Raw genomic sequence first — 19,982 nt, 5'->3', positions numbered from 1 at the left:
AAATGTTTCCTTCGAAGAAGTCTTCGAGTGTATGGAGTGGTTATTAGAGACAGTATTCCTGAACTGATGAAAGCACAATAGTCCTGCAACCAGACCCGACATAATAAGGTAAGTCACTGTAGAACCATAATGGGTAATGCATTTATAAGTTCGTGTGTCTCCTGTTCTTTATTGCCAGACCCGAATGGGTATCCAGAATAATGAAAACGGTTGATAACCTGTGACTTTACCCTAAATAAAAATCCCTGAAACACTATTGCCATGAGTGGTGGTCATGCTGAGATACTGCTGGGGAGGGCATAATAATCCCTCAGCCAGACCCAACATAATGTCACCTTCTAACCACAAAGAATAATACATATACTGTATTGGTTTGTGTGTTTTTCCTGTTCTTTATTGCCAATCCCTATGGGTATTCGGAATAAAGAAAATGGTTAATAACCTGTGACTATACCTCGGATCAAAAATTAATCTGGGTTGTTGGGATTTATTTATTAAGAGCTAAGCCATTTTGTTACCTGGCAATTTCTTTTGCAAGCTCCTTTGAGGACAAACTGCAGCTACGCTATTAACAGGTTTTTACGTATGAAAACCTATTTTTTGTAGCCGCTGCGAGTCCTCAAACCCACCCACTTTCCCTGACTAAAAGGCATGGGACTGGGGTGAACATTTATCTTGCACAGACCCCGACATGTAATGAAGAAAGCAGACTTATGCTGTTGCCACATCTGTGCGAAACATAGAGAGCCGAGGTAGTTGTTGTTGGACAGGAGATAGAGCCCTCCTGTCCTGGGTCCTTTCTATTTTATCACTGTGCCAACAAGAGCTATTCTGGCCAAGACCAACTCTAAGAAAATTCTTTGTAACTGGCTGGTGTCTTATGGAGCCTGGGGGGACCATGAGAATGTTACTTCTTTGAGGACTCACAGCAGTTACCAAAAATAGGTTTTTCCTACATCAAAACCTGTTATACATTATTGCAGAGGTTCTAGACTTTGATGGCGTGACAATGTTTAAATTGCTAAATAACTGAAAACCGGTGATTTTTGGTTTTCGTTGCCTCTGTTAGGTATTTATTGGCGCTGAAAATCACCGATTTTTGACGCTAGACAAGCGCCAAAAAACCGGATCGCCAATAACCGAGCCCGCCATTAACCGGGGACTGCCTATATATAAAAAATGACCTTACATTACTTCAAAAATCTAATTTTCATACTAACTGATTACCAAAGTTTATTATAATATATGATTGCCACCAACAACCTATAAAAGTAAGTGAAACTTTTTACTTTAAAGATTTCACATTTTTCATTTGCTTTCATACACTTCTTCAAGCAACCAACATTCTACATCCTGCATTGAATTCTCAACTTATATTTAAATAGAACAACACCTAATGCTATCATTTCACATCATTCTTTTAATAAGATCATACTATTAATTTTACTTAACTACATGAAAAGTGATAAAATCATTACCAAAAGTTTTCTACTTTTCCCTGCCATAAACAAAAGATATTTTATGCTAAAAACAAATGGGATCATTTAAGCTTTCTTACTGATGAAAATTGTGCTGTGAAAATATCAATATGAAATTCAACAATCTTTTTTTAAATAATAAAAAACTTATTTCTGATTTCCTATAAAATGCTTTACTGTATATAAATATATATTACAAAAAAAAATTCCCAGTAAACTGAATGGAAATTTAATCTCAAATTTTTCTCATCAACTTTTCCAGAAATTCCCACCACGGTTTATCGGTAAAATAAAATATTGTTTTAGTGAAACTGGTTCTTCCTATACAGTATAGAGAAAAAATAAGTAAATATTGGACTTTTACATAGCTTTTCTTTTGGTAGTAGCAGCTTTGAAGCATTTGCTTTAGTGCTATCAAAAGTAGTCTGATGTATCCAAAAGTTTGTCCCTCACTCATAAAAATACATACATACATATATATACATATATACATATATATATATATATATATATATATATATATATATATATATATATATATATATATATATATATATATATATATATATATAGGAAACACACTTCAAAAGAAATCAGGGCATCAAGATAAATAAATATGGCAAAAAAAAAAAAGTGCTCTGTTCAGGACAAGTACTTGATGCAAGGTAGGCTGTACTGCAAAAAGTGCCATTAATATTTTTGGAATAAATCAAAAGCAACAAATAAATCTGAGCATGTGATAGTATTCAAATAGCATTATTCCTGACTTAATACAATTTCTTTTGCTATTATACTCTAGTACAAAAATGGTAAGAGATCAAAAAGATTAAGAGAGAGATGAATGCTATGTAAGTTTTTCGTCCTAATGAGCTCCATACAGTTCTTGTGTTTCAAGTGATACAACCTTGGTGCATCATTCAGTTCTCATGTGAAACTGTTGTTATACACTACAAGGGAACAGACCTATGCCTATAATTTTGTGATTATTAGACTTTTCATCTTTCCCCCATTAGTGCCACACATCAGACATTTACTTATATGTAAAGCTACTGTCATCAGTTCAGCTTCAAACTTGATGAATAAATGTGTAGTCACACTACATATACAGTATTACAAACATGATTTTCAGCTATATAGCCTAAAAAACTGGTGCAGTCTCAGAGAGAAAGAAAATCTCTCTTTTTTTTTTTAACTCAGAAATGTTCAGGAGCTTGAAAACAGGTTTCTGAGTAAAAACAAAAATGCTACAGTGATATACAATATTTTGTAAGCTTTTCTACAAGCTTCTACTATGAAGTACCCTGATGTATCCTGATATTTCTACACCTGTAAAGTTTACTTTTACATTGACAGATAATCTCTGCATCTAATTTATAAGGTAATATATACAATTAATGAAGTATTAATAAGAAAGTTACAGGTGATAATAAAATTTCTATGCACTCTTACTTCAGCCTTCCTTTATACTTATGTAACAAACTTGCTTGACATCATTTCATTACTTGATATATTAAACAAGAACCAGATATGAATTTATTTCCTATAAAAAGACAATCAGGGAATGTTCATGCTTAAGTGTCACGAGAGATTTTACTATGGAGTGCGCTCTTGAATTGTTAACTGAAACCAAAATTACACAAGCCTCTGTTTTAGATAATTAAATTTTGGATATATAAAGCCTCATTTTCAGGAATGCAAAGCATTCATTAGTAAGAGGCTCAAAAGTAGTATTTGCTAATTGGGTGAAAAACTATATTTGGGATCATGAAACTGTACCTCTCATAAATGTCATTTATCTTTTGGTAGATTAAGTCACTCTGAAAATGATTCAAGAAAAAATAAAACACCATACCAATCTTGACTGTGAAGAATAAATTATGCAAATTTTAAGCATAATATTCAAAAGTACCCATAAAAAACTTATGAATATACAAAACGTCATACGATTCAAAATAAAAAACTTGATTCTCAGTAGTATGTAGTTAAAAAAAAAACTGAAACTTTCCAGCATGACATATGCAGTTTTGAGTGGTTACTAAAGTAAAACATTTAAAAAGTGACCATTTGTATACATCACAAAACTAACACTAAAAAGTGAAAGATTATGAGGTGATTCTTTCATGATCTATTTCAGGTCTTGTATATGAGCTGCTCTTTTGCTGTGTAAAATGAGTTTTTTTTTCTTTATACTGAATGAAACTTCGTTCAAAGTTGGCAGTCAGAAACAAAATGTGTACCCTCCTGCAAAAAATGCAAGGGGAGGAAAGTGGTACATTGCGAATGAAATCTAAAGCAATTGCAAATGTGAAAGGAAAACACTTGTGAGAACAACTTGTGTGCTCATTTGTAATTTTCAACCATAAAAAAGGATTTTTCAAATATAAAGTGCTGGTTTTTATGCTGTTAAGTGCTAAGTGGTTATTGTAAGATGACAAATGAAAACTAAATGACATATGTGAATTACACATCATTTCAAGAATAATATTCCTGTGAGATGAGGCAACCTAAGACAGCAGTGGTGAGTGACGGTGAAGAACGATCACCAAATGAAATGAGACCAATTGATACCAGCAATGAATGGCTTTTGAGGTCTGAGAACCACATACACTTGCAGAGAATAAGAAACCCACATGAATCCAAACATTATAGATGTGGCAAGAGCAACTCCATTGCCATACCTGCTTAAAAGGGGGCATGGTGGAAAGCTGATACAACCTTAAACATATGCTCTATCTTGACAAATCCGGGTTCTTCTGGAAAAGGATGCCAACGGGAACCTACGTCTCTATGGAAGAGAGAAGTTCTAAAGGGTACAGTGCATCCAAGGTATACATTTTCCAGTGATTGAAACAATTTTTGTATTGCCCAAGAGAAACAAGGGGCTTTTGGTGCACTGCTTCACTGCTAAAATTGCATATTATTATGATGCTCAAACAGTATATCCTGCTAATGAAATGTACTTCACTTTCCAAATCTACACGGTTTGCCAGGATTCATGATTGTGAGAGGTTAGTATGCTAGGTCTGAAAACATTTTGTTCTGAAGATGTCTGTCAATTATGAATGTTGTATGGTATGCAAGTGGTATGCAAGTGTTGCAGATCTCCCGACTGTCCACCCTCGTGATGGTTTGGGGTCAACAAGCCCTGAAAGAACAAACCTTGAGGAGAGTTCAAAGATATGCATGGTTAACAGAAGAGCACACCATTGATTTACAAGTCATATTATAAAGTTTAAGATGAATACAAAGGAAGGATGTATAGAGCTTTGATTTGCCTGCCAACAGCTAGGAGTACTTCACACGCATTCAACCCACTTAATCATACTGATTCCTTCAAGTTCTGGATGCTGAAATGAAGAATAGGCAGTGCATAAAACGAACAATGTAGCAAGAAGAGTGCAGGGACTGCCAAAAGAAAATTAAATTCAGTATGACTAGATTGCCACAGCTGCAAAAGGCGCTCATTACTGTACAGTAATTTGTTTGGGAGGCCGAACTTCTCGCTTTGGACCAAGTTTTTCAGTAGAAATAGAAAGTTGGATAAAGGAGTATGCCCTTTTCAAATCATGGTAGGGGATGCATAGCAAAGCTTTGAAGAACAGTAGCTATATACAGTTGCTAACTGTCACATCCATGCAGTTCATGAAAGGTGAGAAAAGAGATTTGAATGAAATGAGACAGATGTTATTCTTCTTCCTATGTTAGGTAAACTGAAAAGAGGCCAATATATGATTATAAATAATATCTGTTAGGAGCCCACCTTATGAAATGATAAATACAGGCTAGGTGTGTTTCCCAAACCTAAAACTAAATACAATATAATTTTACTGTAAAACCTTAATTGTACAATGTTTTAATAACTATAATTTATCACTATTCAAGTCTCTTGTGAGGTTAAGGGTCACTACGATATGGGGAATTTTTAATTCAAGAACTCTTAAATACTAATGGGTAATACAATGCATAATTTTCCTTGACTTCACAAGCTTAATACAGTGCTTTTAGGCTTAATTAAGAAAGCTTCTACCTAATTTAGTTCTGAAGAATTCTACCGTGAAATAGTTTCTCCCAGGTTTCAAAAGTAACTAATAGCTCACATTAATATAGTGCATTTACATTTTACCTTTACACGTAAAAAACAGAGTACCTGTATTACAAACAAAGAGCACTGAACCTACAACATAAACAATCAGGGGTCAGAAAACATAAAAAAATCACAATACTGAAAATTTTAGCTCTTTTTAGATGATGCAGGCAAGGATAAAATGAGTTGTTATACCAAACAGTAAGCACTGCTATGAGGAAGTATTAGATATGAACTATACTGACATTTACATATCTATAGTCCCCTGAACACAAAAGTATGAACAGAGCATAAACACTATAAAAAAGGGTACAAATGAAATCAGATACTACACAAGAGCCAGTTAAAAAATAATGGGACAAACGTACACTAACATTTTGCTATACAATCAATAAGTCTGTTCAGAACAAAGACAATACAGTGTGCTATGCTAATGTTCACCTGTAGAAAGAGTGCAGACACAAATTCTATATTATATCTATGAAATTTAACAGTTACAATGTGTCTATAAATGATCAGTGTGGAAACAAATATAAAGTTCAAGGAAACCATCAGGTGCCGGGTGAAAGATTAATGCACGAAGGGGGAGTGATCACAAGGACTAGCATAAGGGAACCTGCCAAAGAGTGTATCTATGACAATGCAATAGTCTATCTGTGCAGAAAATGAGTAGCACAGAAAGCAAAGAAAATATACAGAAACAGAGGCTGGACTCATTTTAAGAAATCCTCCGAAATGCAACCTTGGTGTGCTTATCAGGAAAGCAGTTAAAGCAACCAAATGCATTCTTTGGTTCTTAAGAGGTATGTTTGTTGCACAGCTGTTGGGTACTATTTCTCATACTTACTTTTACACTTCATCCTATTTTATGAAGAAGTCTGGTTCTAGGGATGGTATAAAAATGTGTTACAGTGAGACAATCGAGTAAAGACTTCATTCAGGTGGTCATTTCCTTAATTAATACTCTCTACTTGAAGCAAATTAGGTACAAAATTTTTGTTAGTAAGGGATAAGAATACTTTCTATGGAGCAAAAACGATTAATAATATTAGTTATAACTATATTATCCCTAATGCAATCGCAACTACAAAAGATAAAATAACATTAATGGCTCATCTACTTTCAGTAAATTACACACAAGAATCACGTGATGAACCAAGTTACATAAAACAGCCAATCATTTGAACATCCTTCTTAGGTGAGGGTAGTGAGGAGAAGCAGCTTATGCCTGTGTCCAGTAACTAACAGAAAACTTATAATCGGATTGGCTGAAATCTCTGTAATCTCGGCACTTCACCAACATGGACACAGTTTCATGTCTTTGGCAACCCATGATTAAAGTTATTCAAAATCACGAATAGCATTATCTATCAATGGCTTCCCTACACACCTCAACCTCACTTTACAGATTGTCATCAAGGCTGTTGGAAGAGTCTACCCTATCAATGAAGAGACGTGTCCATTCACTATCAGAAGTGTCAGTGCGAGGCATGGGCTGCAAGAAAGAGATTATGCATCGAGTATCAATGGTGCATGCAACATCAGGATGGATGTTCAAGTCAGTTTATCCCCAATTCCTTTCTGTTATCATAATACAGTACTGGATTCCTCCTAGGAAAAACTTCACTATCCTTATAATGACCCTCCTCTCTTTCTTTGGGGGCTATTAGAAATCCTCTGTCAAATCAAGACTCAATGTTAATGATTTCTACCTTTAAAAAATACTGTTACCATTAAAAACAAACAATTTACATAGCTGTTCTTCACAAAAGCCATATATGAATTAAAAATTACATTTTTGGTACAGTCAGCACACTGAAACCCACTTATAAGCACAACTCTCCAATTGGTACAGTCAGCACACTGAAACCTACTTATAAGCACAACTCTCCATTCAGAGTACTATCTCTTTAAAGACTTACCACATAAGTGCACAGATTTACAAGACGTTAACAGCTACTAGTGGCAATTTTCTAAAACTACTGTGCAATGCCACTACAGCCTACCAGAAACATAGGATCTTAGAATTTATATCCAGAAATCAATGTGCTCACTATTAAATGAGATACTATTTGCATTATTTTCATCAATTTTATAAACATTTCACATAACTTAAGTAGAAAAAGAAAATCAAGCTGCATCAGCAGGTCTGATGACGTTCCATAATTTTTCTCACTGTAACACTGTATTAGTGAAAATTTTGTTTGTATTAGACTTCCTTGCAACATTACAATCTCTTAAAAGATACAGAAACCATCTTTGTACATTATCCATAGATACAAAGAACCCATTGTAAGTTACAAGCTAATCCAGTTAAAAAGCAACCTTTGCAGATTAATATGTTATTTAGACAATATCAAATTTATTGGTGCACCCTCTCAATGAAAAGACAATATTCCTTCATATACATACACTGGGTACCTTCCAACTGAGCTTTGCATTACCCTGCTAAGTACTTCATGTGGGTATATGGAGATGTATGTTTGAGATTCCTTACAGTATTCAAAGTCTTGGTAGAAATATCCATAATACACCATAAAAAGCCTGGTTCTCCAGAAGTGTCAGCCTTTTGATATGAAAAGAACTTCATTATCTCCCTCAAACATTCAGTGCACATTTGTTGACTACTGTACTGTATAATAAATTATATTCTTATTGATGTATCAGCATACTTGAAATAAGATTTTCCTTGTTTTGTATACACTGAAATATCTTCATTTAACTTTACAAATACAAATATCAGAATGAATGTATTTTTATTCCTGCCTTCCTATCAGTAAAGCATTCCATGGTATAAAATTTTTCCACCTTCAAAAGTTTAGCTATCACTGCTGTACTATTACTTATCTTAGGTGCAGGATGGTTTTCCCTTAAAATGAACTTTTTGCAAGAGCATCCAGACAGCAATATATTAACTATATCCAGAAAGTGGAGGATCATTTGTTATAAAACAAGAATTTACTTAATAAATTATGCCAGTGCCTGCCCAACTCTCATTTACTATTAATACTATTATGAACACTTTTAGGTAGCATTCTTTTCTGAGACAACGCACAGAAATATCTTTGAATAGAGGAAGTGCTTTTTCCATTAACCAATTTGCTTAACACAGTAACCTGTTCCTAAAGTGAAATCCCCTTTCAGAACATACATGTACTATATGAAATGCATTCTCCCTTTTATTCTCACTGAAATGAACCTTTACTTGAATAATTACATCTATGCCTACTCATTCTATTAAAATTGCACGTGACGATTTATCAGAGATCACTTTACATATAATTTGGCAAACAGCTCCTCCTCACGCTCCACCAAAAACAATGTTCTTCACTGTACTGGAAACAAATTTGACCTCACTGGAATTTTCCTGAATTATTGTGTTTATGCTTTCTTTTATTTCAGACAAAAGTGCTATGATTTAAACAATATGGATGAATGATGAACATGTCCATAGCACACTAATACTTAGTCTTCCTTTTCTTAAAAATGAATGATAGTGACAGGCCCTTACACATTCAAAACTGTTGAAGCACATACTGAAAGGCTGTAAAAGCTAAAAGGATAAATGAAAATGATGACTGTAAATTGCTGCTGCTCTCTTGATGCATCAGAACAGTAAAATCCAGCACAGATTACCTTATAAAATATATTATCAGCAAATCAACTGAGGAAGAAAACTATTTCAAAGAAGGGTGTCACTAAATCAAACCAGCTACCATACATTACATACTCTGCTGTGGCCTGTATGTATTGGAATAAAAACACACACACTCATTACAAAATACATTATACCATAACATTAGCTCTCATTTATGCACAAACAGGATAAAATAAAAGGGAACAAATATTGTAAAAAGTCAACAGCTGAATGATCTTAACATCCTCTGCGTCAACTCACCTCTTCTCCCTTGATCATGCCAGTTGTTGAAATAGTGGTTTCCACTCTCTTGATGGAAGCCTCATGAATATTGGCATCAAATCGGATGCACTGCCAACGTCTCATGAAGTAAACGATGGGTATTGGAAGAAATCCACTCAAGAGTAACACCAAACATACAAACATAGCCCATCCAGGATACTGTTCTTTAACAGCAAAGCCCTGTAAATATATGACTATGACTTCTCAAGAAAACAAGAACTTTTCATCATATTAGGTTCTTAAATAGTTAAAGTTACACTTAAGATGCCCAGCTAATTTATTAACAGTACAGTATATTTTACTAAACTGTCTTAATTCTTTTTAAGTATCAGAGCTGATAATTCCTATATTTATATAAATACTGTAATCGAATTTTTCTGTATTAAAATTCTGGTCCTCTTTAATTACCAGGATGTTCAGTAAAGCAATAAATTTTTATTACAGTATCTATCATGATGCAAAAACAAGGGTCTTACATTCCTAAAACTAAATAATTTGTTTTACATTTGGCGGGCATAGTGTAAAAGTAACTCTAAATTCTTAATTACTCATACTTGAATTTGCAAATATTTTCTACATTTTAGTTTGTTTTACATTTTATGGGCAGTGTGTGTATATAAATCAAAACTTTAAGCTCATTATATTAACAGCTATACAAAATTCCTCATATTTTAGTCAGTGCAAAAGTTTGGTTGGACTGTGATATTGTACCCTTGGGCAATTCCTTATGATGAAATGACTACTGCAGTTGAGTTTTTATCAATACTACATGCAAACACCTTGTAATAAGTAATTACCTATTGGTGCCCACAAACACACAAACTTCTTATTCTCGGCAGGCCTTCATATGATATGCTGTGCTTTCAGAGGCTATAATGTAGTTACACTAAGTGCTCCAAATTCCTTTTAATCTTTAAATGTGAAAATTTTTAACATTTTCTCACATGTCTAACAGTTTAATGTTCTTAACTTTTTACTATAAGTATGTTAAAAATTGTCTATAAAGTAGATATTGTTGGCCAACTTTTTAAAGAAGAAAGGTACTTTTGTGCTAGTTTCATTAATGTTATCATTAATTTACAATAGTGAAATTTGGTTTGCTGTATGAAAATTTTGGTACAGATATCATTACACATTAATAGTTAAACTGTGTCAACCTTCACTGATTGATAACGCTTGCATAAAGATGTTTTTTTTTCTTTCTGCTTTTCAAAAGTCCTCAGGCTGCTGCTGTAGAGGATAAGCAAAAAAATCACAATGGAATCTGTATTTTCCATAAAAAGAAACATTTCATTGCTGACCGATTTTTCAAAGTGTTACTGACATAGTGTTGGAAGTTCAAAAGGCATTACAAGCTTCAAAACTTCAATAAAACAAAGGAAAGATAATGTTTAACAGATTTTGGAAATGTCTTCAAAAGAAGGCTCATTTTTATCACTAACACCAATACTAAATCATGGATCAGACATCAGTTACCTATTAAATGGCCAAATTGCAACCTATTGATTCAACTACAAAACAAGTGCTTACTGTGTAATAGGGAACATGGCCCAAAAGGAGAACATGAACTCATTCTTGTTGTGACTACCATGCCATAGAGCAATCTATATTTTATGGAAATAATGATAACCAGATAGGTATGATCACTGCTCACTCAACCATGAACAGTGCACAGAAAATTGTGTGAATAAAAGGAAGTTATCTAACAAAGAGCAGGACGACAAGTTTGAAGAAGCTTTTCAAGAGTTCATATAAGATATAGATTATAAAATATTTAAGGATGTCAGCATGCTCAAATCCAACTGCATGACTTATCTACAGATATTCTTGAGGTAAAGGGTGTGAACAATGCCTGTTCCTACACCGTAGATAGACTGAAAACAAGCAATGAAGATCATCAAGATTTATCTGTGCATGATATATCATTCCCTAAAGAACCGAACAAGGCTTGCTCCTACGCAATTACTGTTAGTTAATTGTTAGCTATGATGATTTCCATCATAATGACCTTGCTGAAAGTCAACTTAATGATTTTAATGATGACACTGCAATAGTGATGAACAATAAAACTTCCAAAGCAACCTGTATAAACCTATTAAAGCATTGTGCTTCCAGATGAAAAACAGAATAAATGCTGCAAACACTCTTGGGCACAGATGAAGCAAAAGGGCTTAGAAATGATGGTTGCATACTTTTGGGGAGAGCAACCACGGAAAAGTATTGAACATTAGCCAAGACCTCATAACACAGTACTTATATTCCTATGCTGAAGCATGGTGGAATCACCCTTCTTGTTCTAAAACGAACAAATAGTAAGGCCTTATAAGAACCCTGCATGTCTGGTCATTCCGTCGTTAATAATAAGAGCAGTGTTATCTTTCTACAACTGTGAACATTACCGACTCTTAATAAGAGCAGGGTTATCTTTCTACAATTGTGAACATTACTGACTCCTAAGTACAAATTTAAACATCCTTCTGTGCTTCTCATAGATGGAATGTACTTTTTTTTAGTAGTTTCAACATCTTGGAGACATTACAACAAACTATGGGGGAAAATTCTTGAACTAATATCAGATGAATGCATGGACATAAAGATTGTTGGGGACCCATATGATGTTAAATTTAGTTTGAAATCTACTGAAAATCAGAGGCACAGGAGTAGGCATGTATCCAGAGGATTTCCATCAGCTGCTAATGTAGAGATGATTGACTGAAACACTCTGATGCACAATCCTAAAAGCATACCAAGCCTCTCAGAATTCTATGTTATCAACATTATGAGGAGGCAAACAAGACTCATGGCCAATATGGTATAGTGCTGTAGAAATCTACATCCAAGAGAGTAGTTACAAAAGCTAATAACATATTTTTCTGTTGTCTATGTAGTTATAGTCATGAAATCAATGAAAGGATGAACAAATGACAGACTTTGTGTGACTGTAACACTTTGGATGTGGCAAAAAATAAAGCTGCACGTGGCACTGAATGTGTTGGGATTGTTGCTTAACCTTTGCATGAAGATAATACTGGTCCCAACTGCATGTAAGATGTAAAATTAGATGCAAGGTAGATGTTTCCAGCTTTGTAAGCGCAACAGTTAAGAGCTTCACTAGACATTCTCTGAAAACATATATCTGTATTCCAAAAAGGTTACATAATGAATCGGTTGGCAACAGATGTATCTCAGTTCTTTTCTTTACTTGCACTAGTACAGTTGTTTCTGTTTAAAAGTCACATGGCATGAGATTCCAGTGCCAAACTTTTGTGAATTTGGGTGGCCACTTGTTAATTAGAAACTTCTGCCATTGAGAATATCATAGTAAATCTGTATGAACAAAAGTGTGTAGTATTATTGCCTATAGAATATTAGCATCAAAGGTTAAACAGAGGTAATCTTATAAGAGCCATCTGTCCTTCATGCAAAATATGATTTCTGGGTACACAGCCAAAAGAATTTTGTACAAATTCACATCAATACACACATAACCAAGAGGAGATTGGTGTTTCCTACAATATTGTATAATAAACAAGATATGTAACAATAAGTATATGAGACATAACCTTCTAACCAAAATATTGGGGTCTGACCTCCCAACTACTGTCCACTATATCAAAATGAAACTAGTTGTATCTCATCACAAATAACACAAAACACCTTATGGGAACTGGTTAACCAAGAAAATATTAAACGGCAGTAAAAACTGGCGTATCATTTAGAGATTCCTCCTAAATGAATCTGTTCTTGCTTGCTCACATTTTACACTTTCCAAAAATAACATATAAAAAAACTAGGTAATATTAATAAAATCAAATGTGAAAATACTTACTTCCTCAGCTTTCCAAGCTGGATAATCAGGAGGATTAGTACTCCTGTAGTATACTGAGGCAATGACAATAACAGCTATGGTGAGGGGAGAAATGAAACGCCAAGTGGCTTGCCAGTACAGGCCTGGTCTGATGCCAATCATCTTTTCAATATCATCTGTGAATTTTTTGTGCCCATAGACATAGGCTACGACAATGCTCTCGAAGAATGCGATGACAATTAAACCCATAGAGCCAGCAAAGGCGTCGAACATACCAAGCCAGTACTCTCCAGCTCCAGTGCAGAAGATCAGACCAATTAATAATGACGATAGGCAAACTGCACCTGAAACATAAGCCAGCATTCAGGTTTACATATTTATTAGTCACATTCCAATAAAAACAATAATAATACTTTATACTAAAGACATCAAGGATTCAATCTAGCAAATGTTCTCATCATAAATGTTCTTGACATGGCTGTGCTTTCCTGGATGACAATAATAAGATAAGTAAATTGCAATACATATTAAGAGTTACAGCTTGGGAAAAGTGTTTTTGTCCTTTATCTATGAATAATGAAACACCATTAAATCCCGCTATATATTTCTTGCAACTTGATGGCTTGGAGATAGGCAAGATTTCTTAATAAAATCCAGATCCCACATGCAAAGTGTTACTGGGCTTTACTCTTTAAATGGTGACACAACGGCCTCCTATTAAGAGACAGGTAAAATGATGAAAGTAATAAATGTACAAAAACCGTCATTCTTGAAATAAGGGTAAGAAAGCCTGATGAAATGATGAGGTACAGGGCAATGATCTGCGGGACAGAGATATGTATGATGAAGTAATCTCAGAAAGTTTTGGTTGTAGTGCAGATGAAAGTGTGGTGGATGTGTACGGTGACGATAAGGGAGAGAATAAGAAAAAAGAGATAAGGTGACCAACAAGCATGAGGGAAATAATAAAAAAGATGCAGGAAGGCAGACTGAAGTACTGTAGTTTGGCCTTGTTATTTCACGAGATGGGAGATATTTGGGAAGGGGAGTGTAGGGGATGGAGGGTGAATCAGAGGTGAGCTAATGCACCAAGGACGATTTTGAGGGAGAGACGCTTAAAATGAAGGTGGTTTCTGGAGTCAGCAAGACAAAAAAATGATCCCACATACAATTTTAAGAATTGATGAAGAGAAACAAAGATCTGTGGAAGTGCGACGCCATTTGTATAAAATGATTAGTTCTCCTGAATGAATGATGTTGTTAAAAAGAAAAAAAATTAGAAATGAAAATTAAAAGTTCTCTACACCAATGAACAAAATTAAGTAAGGGTGAATTGTAAACTTCCAAGAAATTAAATGTCACTGAATATAAAATGACATTTCACCTAAAAAATCATGAAATCATAAGGAAAGTGCAAAATCTAGAATCCTACTACTTCAGAACCAAATGACATTGAGCAAAAGGCTGTTGGTACCATGTACTGTAATACAAAAAACTATATGAAACTTTTCAGTTACTGATGATCATAATTTGATATATTTGTGAAATTTTTTCAATATAAATTAATAAGAATATGACAATTATTGTGCTAGAAATGCCTTTTTGCATGTATCCAAGTTTGTACCTACCAGTCAAAACTTCCTTCCGGACTCTCACAAATATCTTCATGTCAAAGAGGTTTGTGATGACACCTTCCATCGTACCAAACTGCGAGCCAAGACCAAGAGCTAACAACATCATGAAGAAGCACACTGACCAGAAATTACTTCCAGGAAGCTCGACAATAGCCTGTGTAAACACGATGAAGGCCAAACCAGTTCCTTCTGCAGCCTGCAATGAACAGAGGTAAACAGGTTCAAAACTTGAAACTGGTAAAAATTACAAACTTTTGTCAGAATTATAAGGTGACATGTACCTAAGCGTGACGAACTACACATATACTTATAATTGCTTAATACTAGCTACAAGTATTAAGGAACAAGTAAAAACAAAGAGTTAGGCAACAGGACAACATTTTCATAGGAAATACAGTACAAATGAATCTTGAAAGAGAGCTTAAGGTCTTGTGCTAGTGCTTATGATCTAAATAGGACTCGTGGACCATCAAATGGAGTGAGGGAAATATAACTACAGTACTAAATTAGTTTTTTAGTGGCAGTAAATTCTTTACCTGACTGAGCTCGTCGTGCACGCTGCATTTCTTTATGTGATGGTGGGTCAAGTTTTGGTAGTGATCCTTGATACTGGGCAGAATCTTGTCCCATGTCTCCTCATAGTTCTCTGGGGTGACATTCACCTTCTGAGTATGTTCCGGTAAGTGTTGGACGATTTCTGAAAGTTTGGCGATGTTGCTGTTGAAGCAAAGCAAAACAAGTTGTGATTAAATGTAATTACACTGTGGTCATGGATTTAGCAGAAACTGGTGGTTCAGAGTGATGTTGCGATGATGTTCTATATCAGGAATATTTTTACACAGGCTGTGTCCTGAACTACTTAAAAATTTTATTTCCACAACACTTTCTGTAAATCTGTATAATTCCAAGAAACACTAAAAGGGGTTATCGACAATTTTTCAGAAGGATGTTCTGTCTTAGCTATTATGGTAAAATTTTATTTTGTAATTTTCTGTAGAATTATTTATAAAATCCAGTTCCTCATGTACAAAAAATAAAATACAGGCACATGATGTGGCCAAAATGTGTAAAAATAATTTAAAATAACAATTATCCATAAGCAAACTAGTTAGCAAGTGTCAAAAATTAATAAAGAGCTACCTATACTAAAATTAACATCTTATTACTATAATGCTATACAGCAGTTCCATTAAGAGCTTATAGCTTACCCATGAGAATTTGTAAATGTGATGCAACCAATTATAGAGCTATGAACAAAGTGGACTTGGAAAAAACTTCCATCCTCAGATTAAATATCTGAAGTTTTTATGAATAACACTGTAACAATAGCACAAAACCAAAGAAAATGAATAAATCATTGCAAAGATTTTGGAATATTTGGGAGAACTACAAAGAAAAAGGATGAGAATTTATTATCAGTGTCCTTAAAATTCTCATAGGTGTAAAATCCAAAGATAATAAATACAAAGAATGGCATTATTTTATACTGTTTATACTGTACTATCTATTAAGATTTTATATATATATATATATATATAATATATATATATATATATATATATATATATATATATATATATATATATATATATATACATATATATATATATATACATATATATATATATATATATATATATATATATATATATATATATATACATATATATATATATATATATATATATATATATATATATATATATATATATATATATATATATATATATATATATATATACATATATATATATATATATATATACATATATATATATATATATATATATATATATATATATATATATATATACATATATATATATATATATATATATATATATATATATATATATATATATATATATATATATATATATATATATATATATATATATATATATATATATATATATATATATGTATATATATATATATATATATATGTATATATACATATATATATATGTATATATATATATATATGTATATATATATATATATATATATATATATGTATATATATATATGTATATATATGTATATATATATATATATATGTATATATATATATATATATATATATGTATATATATATATATGTATATATATATGTATATATATATATGTATATATATATATATATATATGTATATATATATGTATGTATATATATGTATATATATATATATATATATATATATATATATATATATATATATATATATATATATATATATATATATATATATATATATATATATATATATATATATATATATATATATATATATATATATATATATATATATATATATATATATATATATATATATATATATATATATATATATATATGTATATGTATATATATATATGTATATATATATATATATATATATATATATATATATATATATATATATATATATATGTATATATATATATGTATATATATATATATATATATATATATATATATATATATATATATATATATATATATATATATATATATATATATATATATATATATATATATATATATATATATATATATATATATATATATATATATATATATATATATATATATATATATATATATATATATATATATATATATATATATATATATATATATATATATATATATATATATATATATATATATATATATATATATATATATATATATATATATATATATGTATATATATATATATATATATATATATATATATATATATATATATATATATATATATATATATATATATATATATATATATATATATATATATATATATATATATATATATATATATATATATATATATATATATATATATATATATATATATATATATATATATATATATATATATATATATATATATATATATATATATATATATATATATATATATATATATATATATATATATATATATATATATATATATATGTACATATATCTATATATATATATATTCATTATTGTTACATATCTTATCACCTTCAGTATTCTCCATTTGAAGCAATGCACTTATGTTGATTATGGCTTTTAATGACTCCGTCGTTTTCTTCTGAACCTCTTCATCTGCAAACGGTTTCCTTTGAGGCTTTCTTCATTCGGGAACAAAAAGAAGTCACAGGGAGCAAGATCGGGTGAATAGGGAGGGTGGGTAAGTGTGGTCATGCCATTCTTGGTCATATCACACTCATAGTGTGCGCTGGTATATATGATGAAGCCACCACCCTCCACTTTGCCCCGACCTGTGGCAAAGTGGAGGGTGGTGGCTTCATATACAATATATACTGCCTTGAGTGTGAGACAGTTTCTGACCAAGAATGGCATGACCACACTATGTACTATATCCTCAAAGGAAACCGCTTTATATTGAAGAGGTTCAGAAGAAAACGATATATTGCTATATATATATCTGGATAAGTGCATTATGGAGAATACTTTGAAGGTGATAAGACTAAACATATAACTAATAAAATATATGACACAATTCCGTATATATATATATATATATATATCTATATGTATATATATATATATATATATATCTATGTATATATATCTATATGTATATATATATATATATATATATATATATATCTATATATATATATGTATATATATATGTATATATATATATATATATATATATATATATATATATATATATATATATATATATGTATATATATATATATATATATATATATATATATATATATATATGTATATATATATGTATATATATATATATATATAATATATATATATATATATATATATATATATATATATATATATATATATATATATATATGTATATATATATCTATATATATATATGTATGTATATATATATATGTATATATATATCTATATATATATATGTATGTATATATATATATCTATCTATATATATATATATATATATATATATATATATATATATATATATAAATATATAATATATATATATAATATATATATATATATATATATATATATATATATATATGTATATATATATGTATATATATATATATATATATATATATATATATATATATATATATATATATATATATATATATATATATATATATATATATATATATATATATATATATATATATATATATATATATATATGTATGTATGTATGTATGTATGTATATATATATATATATATATATATATATATATATATATATATATATATATATATATATATATGTATATATATATATATATATATATATATATATATATATATATATATATATATATATATATATATATATATATGTATGTATGTATGTATGTATGTATGTATGTATATATATATATATATATATATATATATATATATATATATATATATATATATATATATATATATATATATATATATATATATATATATATATATATATATATATATATATATATATATATATATATGAAATATATATATATATTGCTGTTGATGCCTCTCTATGCTGACGAGGAGGTTTCTATAGGGTGCACAAATCCCATCAAGGGCATATGAAAAGTCTACGGAGCACTGCATATTTGGATCCCATGCTTCAGCCATCTCCTGCAACTCCTTGACTATCCTGTTAAGTAGGGACAGACATTCCAAAAACAGGCCCTCATTCTCCTTCTCGTCCCCTAAACCTGGAGGCGGCTTCAGCATGGGATCCTTATGTGGAGAGCTCCATAAAGTGTTTAAATGTCCTAGATGTGGCAATGGTGCCCTATAATAATGTCCTTGTCAGCTTGAAGAGGCAGCGACAGCAGCTGCCTATCACCATGTTTCTCAACCAGATGAAGAAGGACCCTCCAAAGCCTCCCGAAAACCACTGAAGAAGTGCCCCCCCAAAGCACCTGAAGAAAGGGAAGAAGCAGCCCCAGAGAAGATGCAACTCCTCTGTTTTGCTGTGCAGTTATATCTTCATAGTTATTCATTGGACTGCACAGCCAATTCATCATCATCTTCAATCAACATTCATCACTGGTGAGTACCCA

The 19,982-nt window shown here is 30.9% G+C and overlaps 1 protein-coding gene across 4 annotated transcripts in view; it reads right to left on the bottom strand.

Moving 5' to 3' along the window:
* LOC136835889 (sodium- and chloride-dependent transporter XTRP3A) overlaps positions 1–19,982 on the bottom strand; it is a 212,825-nt gene that overhangs the window by 16,094 nt on the left and 176,749 nt on the right. For 3 of the 4 annotated variants that reach the window (XM_067099734.1, XM_067099736.1, XM_067099733.1), the window contains exons 6-9: positions 15,460–15,640; positions 14,918–15,119; positions 13,311–13,633; positions 9,461–9,661 (exon numbers count right to left, since the gene is read on the bottom strand). In XM_067099734.1, the coding sequence (XP_066955835.1) occupies positions 9,461–9,661; positions 13,311–13,633; positions 14,918–15,119; positions 15,460–15,640 (907 nt within the window). Of the gene's footprint in view, positions 1–6,952; positions 7,058–9,460; positions 9,662–13,310; positions 13,634–14,917; positions 15,120–15,459; positions 15,641–19,982 lie in introns of all 4 variants that reach the window. The other variant, XM_067099735.1, reaches the window with a different exon arrangement.

Source organism: Macrobrachium rosenbergii, chromosome 55 (assembly GCF_040412425.1).
Source record: "Macrobrachium rosenbergii isolate ZJJX-2024 chromosome 55, ASM4041242v1, whole genome shotgun sequence".
Lineage (NCBI taxonomy): Eukaryota > Metazoa > Arthropoda > Malacostraca > Decapoda > Palaemonidae > Macrobrachium > Macrobrachium rosenbergii.
Note: the sequence above shows the minus strand (reverse complement) of the source record. Positions and strands in the feature narration are given on the sequence as shown.